Source organism: Gavialis gangeticus, unplaced genomic scaffold (assembly GCF_001723915.1).
Source record: "Gavialis gangeticus isolate Ggan-Ray unplaced genomic scaffold, GavGan_comp1, whole genome shotgun sequence".
Classification (NCBI taxonomy): Eukaryota; Metazoa; Chordata; order Crocodylia; family Gavialidae; genus Gavialis; species Gavialis gangeticus.
In genome coordinates this window covers 193,855,112-193,868,890 of record NW_017729032.1, presented here as the reverse complement: position 1 = coordinate 193,868,890, position 13,779 = coordinate 193,855,112, and the positions used below count along the sequence as shown (strand labels likewise).

The following is a 13,779-nucleotide window of genomic DNA, read 5'->3' as shown; positions in this document are numbered from 1 at the left end:
GTGCCATGCTCCTTGTAAAGAGAGGAAACTGCTAGGGAAAGAGCCCTAGCAGTGAGTGAAGAGGCACAGGTGCAGGTTTCATAGATTTCATAGACATTAGGGCTGGAAGGGACCTCAGAAGATCATCGAGTCCATCCCCCCACCCAAAGGGCAGGAAGTCAGCTGGGGTCATAGGATCCCAGCAAGATAAGCATCCAATTTGCTCTTGAAGGTGTTCAATGTAGGTGCTTGAACCACCTCCAATGGCAGGCTGTTCCAGACCTTGGGGGCTTGGACAGTAATGAAATTCTTCCTTATGTCCAGCCTGAAACAGTCTCGCAGTAGTTTATGACCGTTTGACCTCGTCATCATAGTGTCTTAAGTAATGTTAGCGTGTTAGGATACTTGAGTTTCGGTCAGATATTGAGTAGTCATTGGATAATTTTCACATATAAAGTAAAGAGATTAGTTAAAGGTCTTCTGATGGTTTTTCTTTGATCCAAAATGAGGTAGAGGCCATATCTGATCTACATAGCAAAATGCAAAAAGAAACAAATTCTCCTTATTGCTGTAAAGCAAGGCTAATAAGCCAAGTAAATTATCTTATCCTTGTGTGCAGACATCATATTACCTAAAGTACTCCTGAAAATGACAGAATTTGTCCCTTAGAAATAGCTGGTTGGTACATTTTGATGCAATGTATCATGTTAAAAATCCATAAATGTCTCCTTAGGTAAGACAGATATGAAACATTGCAACTGTTTCGAATACCTGCATAGAAATTCCTCTCTTCCCTGGAGCACCATGATGCATTGTATCGTGTCCATGCAGCAGTGCTTTGAGAGTATATTAAATGTACTTTGGGAGCATCCTCAAATTTATTTTCCATGGTTTGAAATAAAGGTACTTGGAAGTAATTTCTCTAGGCTTTCATAGACATGACTGTTAAAAACATTACATGAAATTGTCAGAATAATGGTCATATCATTGTTATGAGTAGCTTTTGAGGTAATCTTATGACATGTATTATAATTTTTTCTTAATAAAAAATGAAGAATTTATAATAAAATACAGAATGTTCCTGCCTCTGCATGGAAAGGGGAGCAGATGTGACAAAGTGCTTTTCTGCCTATACAGGCATACCTCGTTTTATTGCACTTTGCTTTATTGTGCTTCGCAGATATTGGGTTTTTTACAAATTGAAGGTTTGTGGCAACCCTGCATCGAGGAAGTCTATCGGCGCCATTTTTCCATCGGCGCCATTTTTCCAACAGCATTTGCTCACTTCATGTCTCTGTGGTACATTGTTTTTTTAGACATAATGCTATTGCACACTTAATAGACTACAGTATAGTGTAAACATAACTTTTATATGCACTGGGAAACCAAAAAATTCATGTGACTCGCTTTATTGCGATATTCGCTTTATTGCGGTGGTCTGGAACTGAACCCGCAATATCTCCGAGGTATGCCTGTACTCTCTTCTTATGCACAGGCAAATTAGATGAAACTGTGGTCTCATTGACATCGATGACTTTACAATTGATTTTACTATAGCCAGAATTTCTCCCAAAGTACTGAAAAAACAGAGCTTCTATTCTCTGTAGTAGTATCACAGCATTATCAACCTCAAATAATTATGCTTTTAACATACTGGCCTGCTGTGGTGGGCAACACAGTACACATTCAGAGGGTGGGGATGCAGCAACCGCTGTGTTTCCTGCTTACTAGAAGCCTTGCCTGAAAATTTGGTAGAGTAAGCAAAACCCCACTGGTGGTTTTAATGTAGATCCAACCATATAAATGCAGAGCTTTGCCAGTAAAGCATAATAAAACCCAGGGTATATGATCCTGTGATCAGTGTATCTTTTTCTTTCAGTTTAAGACTTGGAACTTCTCATGTTCAGTTATGGGAAAGTAGAGTGCATAATTTTTGAAGGATGTTGGTTATACCAAACTTTGTTTATGTTTGATTCACACAGGCTTACCAAGCAGAACTTGCACCTCTTAAAGACAACGTGAATCATGTAAATGATCTGGCTCACCGTTTCCCTTCCTCTGATATCCAGCTTTCTCAATATAATATCAACTGCCTAGAAGACCTGAATACTAGGTGGAAGCTCCTGAAGGTAAAATTGTCTTGATCAATTTTGACATCTTTGCTCGGGTGAATTATTTTTTCTTGTGTATTTTTTCCCCGTGGAGGAGCAATGAAGAAAGGTTAGGGGAATGCAATGGAAAATGAACATGGTACAAAAAAAGTTTGCATAATGTCATTTTTTGAGGAAGAAGTTAAACTCGTTTGGTATTTTTTTTTCTTTTTAGATTTCTGTGTCCCTGAACCACCATACTTTCTCAGAAACTTAGTGAAGTTAATCCTGTTAATTGTAGATCTGTAGCACAAGACTCACATGCAAGTAAAAGTAACTAAATAATTTCCTCACCTTAAAAATAATTTTTGTTGCAAACAATGTTCTGTCATATTGTATGGCAATTTCCCTTGCCCTTGCATATATAGTTTTTCTTTACAGACCTTTTGTGCTGCATATGGAAGAGCGAATTTAGGGAGTTTACTTTTACAACTCTAGTTCTTTTCCTTTATGTTTAAATGACTCAAGGACATTTAATTTTAAGTACTTTCTTGAGGGAATTTAGTTATCCTGTGTAGTGCGTGTATGAAAATCACACCTGTAGAATCAAATATAAAATTACAAAGCATTATATTCATTGAAGTTTTTTTGTAGTAAGGTATTTTGTAGGGCTGTTAAATTCATCATAAAGGTGGATTTTATGAACTGGCTTTTAAAGCAGAAAAAGAATTAAAATATTTTATCAAGTCAAAATGAACATGAAATATAAATGAAAGATTTAAATATTGAAAATATTTTAGTGTGGCTGTTATTTTACAGATGTGTATATCCATTTAAGTCTTTAGTTACTCTGCAATATTTTGCAATAAAGCTGTCTAATGTGCATGTATAATAGAAGTGTTCTAACTCTGTGCCCAGGATTCCATCCGAAATTTGTGGGATACTTGTATATCTGTATGTGTGCACACATAGCAATATAGTCCTGATAGTCTGTGAGAAATAAAGTCAGTGCATTTCTTTAAAAGAAGTATTGCCAAAATGTGGAAGTAGACGGTAAGGTTAATAAGCCGCATAATCATGTAAATTGCTCGTATTATCTAAAGAATCCAAACTTTCATGGAGCATAGAAACCCTGTCCTGCTTTTAACTGTCCCAGTGCTACTTTGATTGAGACTGACAGATGGTCTGCAACAAATAGCAATGCAGTATGTCACTATAGCATTTAGCCAGGATATCTAACAAATTATCTTATTGTTGCTTTAGCTCCCACAAGATACTCCACTTAGTCTCTGCTTTAGTGTCTTACCCGGATGGTGACTTCCTGGGTTCAGGAATCTTTCCCCACTCTTTTCTGGCTACTCATGCTAACATTGCACCTTCATCTGCCTCTCTGGCTAACTATCTTGCAGGTTCCAGTCCATTTGATCCTCTGATCCCACCTCCTTTTCAATCTACCCATCACAGAGAAATGAATACTTGGTATGCATGATAGCCAGGCATGGGTTATGGTGAGGTGCCTCTTTTGGCCAAACCATTAATATTACTCACTCGGTGCAACTGGTTAGGAATGATTTGAAATACTTGCCTAATTAACATTTATACACTCTATTTCCAGAGGCAAATACTGTTCTATTTGACAAACTGTAATGTCTCTAAACAGTTGTATGAAGATATCACAAAGGCTAGACTGGCTGTCTTCATACAAGCCTTAACAGGAGAAATTTAGATGCACGGGCCAAGGAAGTTTAAATAAAATATGATTAGCAGTGACATTTAAACCAAATTCAGCAGTTCTACATCGTTCCAAGCTCCCATGTGGAATTTGTGAAACAAGTGAAATTTGTTAAGTGGGTCACCAGAATTTTGGAAAGCAAAAGGAATGGGCTCAAGAGTAAAGTGCCTGCAAATTTAAGATTTTGAAAATGGGTGTGTGGCAGAGAACTCACTGGCACAAGAGGTGAGACTGGTGACAAAGACCAGAGCCCAAGACTAGAGCTATCTATGCCAGAAACTTCACTGCATGTGTACTACACAAAGGAAGTGTGACCGCAACACACACGCACCATCCCTGGATCTGTTATACTTTCCAGTGAAATATGACCTCACCCAAGGCATTCTAGAAGGTGGCATGAGAGAGGTGATCATAAGAGATGGTTTAGAAACAAGAGAGGAAAAAGGCGCATGTTTTGATGCTGTATAACTGTGTCCTTGGCTCGATTCTCTGGGATGGTGTATAGAAAGTTAGAATGGGAGCTTGACTGAGGTGTTTGGGAGCATATGCTGTATCTTGGACAAGTAGGTTGCAGAAAATTAAGGATTTCTGTATATGCTTCTTTGTGCCAGTATTTTTATTCACAGCTGTGTATTACAACCTTCACTTATGTAATTACAGTATTTGGAAAATCAGCTTTCACCTAATCTGACTGTTTAATTGAAGCTAAGTGTGTCAGGGTGGAATGTAGGAGCCAAACGATCTGTAAGCCATTGGGAGCCATAGCCATATTTTTCTGTTTTCTCATATTTACCTAAATAAGTGCAGTGGTATTCTCATAGTAAAGAACAGAATAAAAATATTCCCACATATCTTTAAATATGTCTCAAGGGAAGAATCCAAGCAACATTGGAATAAAATGAAAGGCTGAGTTTCAGTAACAGAGACCAATCTGCTTCCAGGACCTATCTTCACTGAATTTATACCTAAATGGTACTTTTTGTTTTTTGTATTATATGCGTTGGGTTTAGTCTTTTGTTCCTATGATGAGTAAAGTCTGGATCTGGTGATGTTTGCACTATTATTTTATTTGTGTGCAGTACGTTTTGTGTGTGTGTGTGTGTTGATTTATGTGCTGCCCTTTCCAAAAAAGGGTAACTTATAATATGATTGCTATCAAAAGAATATCACTGAAAAACTGTTTCCATTTCCCACAATATGTTATAGATACTATAAGAACAGTTGCTTCTATGGTTTTTTCATCAGGAGGGGGTACATCCATTCCTTAATACATGCAAGTGAGATTCATAAGCCTTACCAAATCAGAATTAATACTGAGTAGTAATCTCATGGGGAGGTCTAGGAGTATTTCTTCCTCAATTTTGTTATTAATACAAGAGTGAAAGTGATACCTGCTTTGCTGGATTATCACAGGTACCTCAATGAAGCCAGGATAAAAATATCAAATACTCCAATACCCATTTAATCTAAAATCTTACATGGATTCTGTGTCCTATTTATTTATTAGTAAAATAGCAAAGCCTTTCCCTGCCTATGGATACAAAGCAGTGGTAGAACTGATCCTCTCTAGCAGGGTATACATCATTATGTGAGGTATAAAACAATGAAGAATCAGGCCCAGTGAAACTATAGAGGCACTGACAGAAGTGGTATTTGTTGTGCAATTCGTCCCTTGCAAGCAGTTTACAGCCATGCTCTGATAGAAGGGCATGGCTGCAGAACTCTTTAAACGTGCTCGATAGTGTGACAAATTAACCCTCATTACATGAGGGTTCAGATGAAGGCACTCCAAAGCGGAGCACCTTCATTAACTTCTGTAAGTCCCTGCACGTGAGCGGGGGTGGGCTGATGCAGCCCAGCCTCACCCCTGCTGCTGTCTGCAGGATGGCAGGGGGAGAAGTGAAGGGAAGGGAGCTGCAGGCTGAGCCTGAGCTGGAGTGAGGATGGGTGGATTGGAGCACTCTGACTCAGGGGGAGGCTCCAATCCATCCGCTTCTACTTCAGCTCAGCCAGGCGAACCCCAGCCTGCTACTTCCCCCCCACCCCCACCCTTTTCCCCCTGCCATCCTGCAGAGCACTGGAGCTGTGGTGGTGGGGCTGGGCTCGGGGAAACAGACTGCAGGCAGGCAGCTCCTCAGCTGCATCGGTTCCAAAATGGAGCTTGATTCCCCCACCAGCCCCACACTCCCTGCTCCCCTGACCCAACAGAGAATGTCTGTTGATACATACCAGAGAATAGCACTGAGTAAAAGTTGAATGCTGAAAATATTCCCTGTGAATATTTTATACCTTTACATTCTTTCCTTTCTATGTGCCTGTTATGTTCAGTGTCTGCAAACATGCAAACAATGGAGTATTTTTGACAAAAATGCTTGCAGAAAATGAACTTTAAAGGCATGTGCCTGAGTAATTATGGAAATTCAAACTTATGAGGACAAGCTTTTGCATTGAGTGTACGCTCAAGCAGTCTTGGAGCAAAATATTAAACCAAGTTATTTAATCAGTCAGAGCAATCTGAGATATTCATGGCTCCAAGAATATAGACTGCCATCAATCCATTAAGTGAAAACATTGTGCAAATGATTAATTTTCTAATTTTAAATTACTCGAGCTTTTAAATCTCGAATGAGAAAACATAAGATAAAAATGCTATTTGCTTATGCACATTTGTGGATAGAGACAAGTGAAATTCATCCCACAAGTCATTTGTTTTGAACCCTTCAATCAAGCTCTTGTACTCGCATCCTCCATGCTTCCAATAGACCTGGGCTATTAGAATGCAGATGGTGTGTTGATTAGAGCTCTGCAGAAAGGAGTGCCTTGCATTTCTGTCTTAGAGATGCAGATTTATACCGTAATACTTCCCCTCTATGCGGCATTGGTCAGGCCGCAGTTGGAGTATTGCATCCAGTTCTGGGTGCCATACTTTAAGAAGGATGTGTATAACCTTGAGAGGGTCCAGAGGAGGGCCACTCTTATGGTTAAGGGTTTACAGGTCAAGCCCTATGAGGAGAAACTAAGGGACCTGGATCTCTTCAGCCTCCTCAAGAGAAGGCTGAGAGGTGATCCTGTGGCCGCCTACAAATTCATTAGTGGGGCACAGCAAGGAACTGGAGACACTCTGTTCACCAGGGCACCTCCTGGGGTAACAAAGAACAATGGTCACAAAGTGACAGAGAGCAAATTTAGGCTAGATATCAGGAAAAACTTTTTCACAGTAAGGGTGGCCAAAACTTGGAATGGGCTTCCAAGGGAGGTGGTGCTCTCCCCTACCTTGTGGGGCTTTAAAAGAAGGCTGGATAGGCATCTGGATGGGGTCATCTGACCCCAGCACTCTTTCCTGCCCAGGGCAAGGGGTTGGACTCGATGATCTACTGAGGTCCCTTCCGACCGTAGCATCTATGAATCTATTTATTTGCCCTTCATGGCTAAGGACAAAAGTTACACACAGACCAGTGTAAGTGATCAGAAACCAATTTAAACCTGTAACAGAACATAAGTTCAGTGCACATAAGCCAGTTTCAAAATGGCCAACACTGATTTAAGATAAACCTGGTTGAATGTAGCATCAGACTTAACTGGGTCAAACCAGTTTAAGCAACTTCTATCCCAGACCCATTCCTGCTTTAAGTTAAACCAGAGTCCCTCAGCATTCAGTATGCTTTCCAGCCCTGGGCAGAGCTGTGCTGTCTGCTCCAGAGAACAGGGCTGGCCCTGCCCCTCTGCTCTCTAGTGGAAGCAAGGGCGGGTACATGGCCAGACCAGCCCCTGCAGCGCCACTTGGGGCGGAGAGAGCCTTGGCCCTGTGGCTTCAGCCCAGCACATGAAGCTCTGGCTCCAGCTGCGCTGCCTTCTACCCACTCCATGTCCCCCAGCAGAGTGAGCGGGGCAGCACAGCATGGTGCAGCAGCGGCAGGGGTGTCAGCTTCCCTACAGCTTTGTAGCTGCTGCCGAAGAGAAGGGAGGACTGCTCTAGCTAGTGCCCCCCCGCCCCCCGGCTTCTAGCCTGAGCCACTAGAGGCATGTGCCTGCATTTCCAGAATTGAAAGTGAATGTCTATTCACTTGCAAGACTGACCTGCAACAATTGAATGAATTCAGGCTCCGGCTTTTTAAATGTCTGTCCCTAGTCTATGTGTGAGCCCTTTTTGAATTGGAACATCAGATACAAGCCTGATTCAGGGTAAAAGGTGAATACTCTGGGATTATAAAATAATTGACACGTTCAGGAAAACGTCTACACCTCAGGGTTCTGGAGGGTTGATAGTGAGCTAAATCAACACCTTTTGCCTGTTCTTTATTCAGGATGAAGTCATAATGAATTATTTGTAATAAACCACAAATAAAACAAAAGCATGATAGAAGCTATACTTCATGCACAAAGGGGAAATTTAAGTAGAGACTCTCAAATTGCATAGACAGAAAGTTTCATTTTAATTGTAACATTTGGATTGAATTGTATATGGGGGATTGTAATTCAATAACAAAAGCTCTGTAGACTTGTATCTGTCCAGAAGAAGGGCAGTATTGTATCGCCCTATGCAAGCCAAGATGTTAGACTGAATAAACTGAGTAATAACAACTTAGAGCTAAGATGGGCCTAGTCCTTCATTGATATGCTGGAAGATTGTGTGTAAGGAGAATTATACCCAATTCCAGAATACTTTTCGCCCCTTCTGTCCCTTGTGTACAAAGTCCCAGGGCACTCCTGCACTGACAGCAATGCTAGATTCCTTGGGTTTTTATAGAAAATTAGAATAAGAGGTAGAGTGAAAGCTTGAATGAAGTACTGGGACCATATATTGTATCTTGGTAGAGAGTATTTTCTCCCCTCAGTATGTTTCTTAGGTGCCATACCTGCAGGAGCCCCTAGAGAAGTGGTAGAAGCTGTAGGCTAACCTCTGTTGGCAGTGCCTTTAAACTCACATTCTTTCCCTTAGGTTCTGAGTACCATTGGTATTCTGCTCATGTGTCCTGTGATGAACCCTAGGATAGATATAATGTAATAAAGAGCATTGTAATTATATTTAAAAGGGCACCTTTAAGGTCTTTCACAAATTCTTACTGACCCTGTCAACAACCTGTGAGGTAAATAGGTGAACGTGATTATTTCTATTTTGCAGAGCAATGGAGAGTTTAAAGGCCAACATGATGTAAATCATGACAAAAACTTGATGTCTTCAATGGAGCCAGGTTTTCACACCAAGAAGGTGGCCTGAGGTCCTCACTTTCATATAGGTACAACTGAAAATTTTAGCCACTTCTGTTCTAATTGATGGAGCAGCGGTACCCAAACACAATATAAGAAAAAAAGTGTGATGCTAATCCTGAAATGGAATTGAGGATAAAAATCTGGAATGAGAAATCAGTCCTCAAAATTGGACAAAAACAAATCCTTTCTCTAAAATTGAGCCAAATCCCCTGGTCTGTCTTGTTTGTTTTCTGCTCAGACCTGCTTTCATTGATTTCAATAGGAGTTTATCAGTCTTAGCATTATTTAAAATGTAAATCGCATCATCAAGATTTGTACATGATCAATTATATCCCCTTGTGTCAAAAGTGATTCTAAGTCATTTTTTTTGATTCTACAGCACTGCACCCAAGGTGTAATATTGAATAAGGATTTCGTCCTATAGTGCTGGCCAAAATTCACGTGCATGAACACAGAGTCTATTTTAAGCATCTTGGTATACTGCATTGCTGGAAATGATCTGTGTTTCCATTTAAGCTGTAAATGTACTGAAGGGTTATTAAAGTGGAAAGTAAATACTGTATCAAATTTACTCCAGTCCAAGATGAGGGTTTTTCCTCCCATTCAACATGCGTGGGGGGAACCCCTCATCTTGGACTTGAATGCAGGATAGTGGTGAGGTCAGGGGACTGCTGCAGTCCCAACTCTGACCCTCATCCAGGTTCAGGGTTGATATATAAGAACTACAACCACTCCCCTCTCCCCCCGACCTGCATCCTCCAGCTTTTGCCCTTCCCTCTTCACCACCCCCCCAGTGTCCTGCCTCTCCTGCCACGTACTGTCAGTTGTAGCTCCAGTCCCAGTCTGGCCTACGGGATGGAGCACATGTTAGCTCTGCCCCTGTCCCAGCCACATAGCAGTGACAAGAGTGCCAGCAGCTCTGGAGGCTGGAGTCCACCACTGCAACTGCTGCTGCATGGCAAGACCAGGTCCAGAGCTACCATGCGTTCCATGGCCCAGGCCAGACCAGGGCCTGAGCCGTGACTGATAGTAAATTGGTGGGGCTGGTGGGGGCAGAGGGTAAGAAGGGCATGCAGCAGGAGGAACATGTGCCAGGGAGTACAGGCACAAGGGTAGGGAGGCAGCAGGAGTTCCAGGCATTACAGAGTGGGACAGGCATCAGGGACTCGGGCACTGTAGGGTGGTACAGACAAGGGGAAGTGGCAGGGGATGCAGGCACTGCAGGGGGCCAGGCATGGGGTGAAGGTAGGCATCAGGGGAAGATTCCAGTGGGACAAGGTATTGGGGTACACAGGGATGAGGGATAAAGGAGGCAGCAGGAGGAACAAGTTGTGGGGAGGGCAGAGATAAGGGTCAAACTGCTTACTGCTGCCTCCCCATGTTTGCTATATATTTGCTATATTTATAACAAATTTATACATTTTCCATGTCTAGAAGATAATTTCTAGGGGGTCATCTTAAAGTCAAAGTTGTCTTGTATTCAGGTAAATATAGTAGGTGGAGGTCTAGGAAACACTGCATAAGGCAGATTTTATTCTCATGTAAGAAGACTATATATCATACATGTAGCTATAAAAAAAAGTCGCGTTTTCATTTTTCAATAAGAAATAAATCTTTCAATTTTTTGTCTAGTGTATTATAACCTTATTTATCATGTAAGTAAAGTGTCTTTTATTTCAGTTGCTTGCTAAAATCTGGACTTGTCAGCTCCCTAAATCTAACAAAAATTGGAGGATTTTTGGCCTATGTTTCCACCAGAATTCTGACCCAGATATTATTCTTCTAATCAAGATATTGATCAAAGCAAAGTACTTTTCAGCCTGGGTTATTTTAGCAAACACAAGTTTCATCTGCCCAGTAGAAGATTTTGATTCCCTTTGAGTTTTGAATTTCCCATTTAGTTTTGGTAGCAGAGAAGTTTCTCATGAGAAGTGGAATTTCTGCCAGAGCCACAATTTCCATGGTTCTTAAATGGACTGTCAATGATTTAATTGATTATGCAGTTTGACATCTGTGGAAATCTTCATATGGTCTTCTCCGTACAAATTTTTTATTATTTAAAAAGGGGAGAATTTAAATATCTTGGCTGTAGAATTAAATAACATTGGTAATGAATTACATGTCAAAAATTAAAAAGATTCCAAAATTAATCAGAAGGAAAATTCTTATTGTTCTTTGTGGAATGTTGGAAGAATAATTGAAAGAATGCAGATGTGAGATGAGTAGAATAATGCAGTAATGATTATCATCAACAAACCATGCTAGTAGAGGAAGAAGTACTTCAAAGCCATATTTGTGATATTGTGCTCCATATTATGAACTTCACTTTCTCAAAAGTGTGCATAGAGACTCTTTAAGATGCAAGAAACATTCATGTTAGCAATCTGTTATCCTAATTTATTTCCTTTTTGTTGGCATGTTGCCCTGATGAAAACCTATTTTAAGGAACCATATAGAACGTGAATTTATCTTTTCTTACATTCTTCTTCCAAAGTGTGTGCCTACATTTTCTGTATACATTTCATACCATACACATGCACAGATAATTATATAAAAAACTACCTTAAAGGGATGTTAAAATTTAAAAAGAAAGCATTTAATAGTTAATACCATAAAAATAAGGCTGCACTTGCAACCATAATGCATCCTGATAATCTACTAATAGTACTTTTCCACAAGACTATCCGAAGGATAAATGGAGGTCAGAGAACCATGCGACTGTTCAATATTTTCTCCTACATCACCACCTCATACTTTATTTACTACATACCAGCAAAACTGTATAGAAAACGTGGAATTACTCCGTCCATGGTAATTCTTCTTGTGGTAACACTATGGAAAGAGCCAAGATCTTTGTTATGAAACCCTCCTTCATTTTCTTGCTGGTCTTACCATCTATCTTCTACAGTGGGTAAACCAGGAAACCTACAGACAGCTACAGGATTAATGCATAATCCTGAGAACTGTCCATCACATGCAGTGAATGAGGTAAGGCTCATCTGGAAGAAAATAGTACACGTCAGGTATGTCCCACTGACAGCTTCTAGTGTGGCCTGTGAGGGGCTGATTAAAAAAACCCTACAAAACCCCCCACATCCTATTATTTAGAAACATTCATCTCCCTTATGGATCATCAGTTGGGGTGAAACTTGGGACCTTAAATTTTACAGCATCAATCTTGAGTTTTACAGCACTCCTTGAGCTAAAAGAATGATGGAGTACTGTAGATACTAGACCAGGGGTCAGCAAGGTTTATGGGCAGAGCACCAAAAACACCCACAATCTTGATTTGTAAGATGTTGGCGTGGCAGGGGTGGATGGTGGGGGAGCTATGAGGGGCCCAATCCTTGTTGTAGCAGTGCAGCTCCAGCCGCTTCCCCGAGGCGCATGTGCCAAACAAAATGCCTTCACAAGCCACACTCTGGCACGCGTGCCAGGGGTTGCCTATCCCTGTACTATACCCATAAAGCCAGTAGAAAGGGGCATGACAATCCAGTTATTTATATCTCAATTTTGCAGACAGCTGAGGAATATTGTGAATTAACAATACTGGTTCCATTCCTGACTCAGAGTGAACTGTGGCTAATTTGTTACAAACAGCATTGCCACCCCCTAGATTTAGCCTATTCATTCTGGAAATTGCTGCAAGAATACGGTTATGTACAGAGGAAAACATTATACTTATAAGTGAGCAGGGGACTTATGCAGTTCAGGTAGTTCCATTGTAACTGTTTCATGTATCTTCTTTATCTTGGAAGGAATGGAGGCTAAATCATGACCATTTTGCAGTTGATTTGTTCTGGGGTAAACTACTTATTTAGATTCACTTATGGTAGAGTAAGAGCAGACACATGAAACAGCTATAGAAGATTAGTTGACTAGTATCCAGAAGCGACAAGTACTCCCTCCATTTAATCTGCCTGTGGCCTACATGACCTTGCTCAGTGCTTAGGTCTATGAAGTGCACAGAGTTAACACCAATCAGTATAGAAATTGAGATTAAAAATCCTTGTCTCATCCTGATTCCCAGCTCTTTGCACCTTCTTCTCCAAATACTGTCAGCTATTTCAGTACATAATACAGCAGTCAAAACCCCACTCCCAAAACCTTAACAATCAGTAAATTTTTAAAAATTGTGGGGTTTTTGTTCTATCGCCAGAATGTTTTTTAACCTTCAGAGGAAATTCCCCCCAAAATGCTAACAGGAAGTGAACTCTGCCTACCCTCTCCTAAATTATGTGATCAGATAACTGACATTTTCTTATTCTGTACACCCTCTTCTGTCATTCCTTGTTCTTCCTCTCTCATCCATGTTAAAGACTTATGGTCCTTGAATAGTAATACTGTGTGTTCATCTTTTCTATGGATAGAAGTTTAGAGAAGGATGGGATATTATTATGCTACACTTGTTCATCCTATGCCTTCTCCAGAGCCTAGAACATGGTCAGTGGGCATGTCTACATGAGACGCTAGAAGTGCAGTAGATTAATTCTACTGTGTATTAGTGCATCATGATGAAAGCTGTGCTAATACACTACTTCACAGTAGAATTAGTCTACTGCACATTATCATCACATAAAAGAAGTGCGTAGGTACTACTGTGCGTTAGTGCCAGTTCATAGAATCATAGAATAACAGAAGTAAGGTCGGAAGGGACCTTGTAGATCTTCAAGTCCAACCCCTGCCTGGGCAGGAGAAAAAACTGGCCTCAAATGATCCCAGCTAGGTAGGCATCAAGCCTCCTCTTAAAGACCCCCAGGGTAGGAG

General features: G+C 40.8%; 1 protein-coding gene across 7 annotated transcripts in view; it reads left to right on the top strand.

Annotated features, from left to right (window-relative positions):
• Positions 1–13,779, top strand: part of DMD (dystrophin) — a 2,221,918-nt gene that overhangs the window by 1,891,045 nt on the left and 317,094 nt on the right. For all 7 annotated transcript variants that reach the window (XM_019523954.1, XM_019523951.1, XM_019523950.1 and 4 more), the window contains one exon: positions 1,962–2,108. In XM_019523954.1, the coding sequence (XP_019379499.1) occupies positions 1,962–2,108 (147 nt within the window). The remainder of the gene's footprint in view (positions 1–1,961; positions 2,109–13,779) is intronic.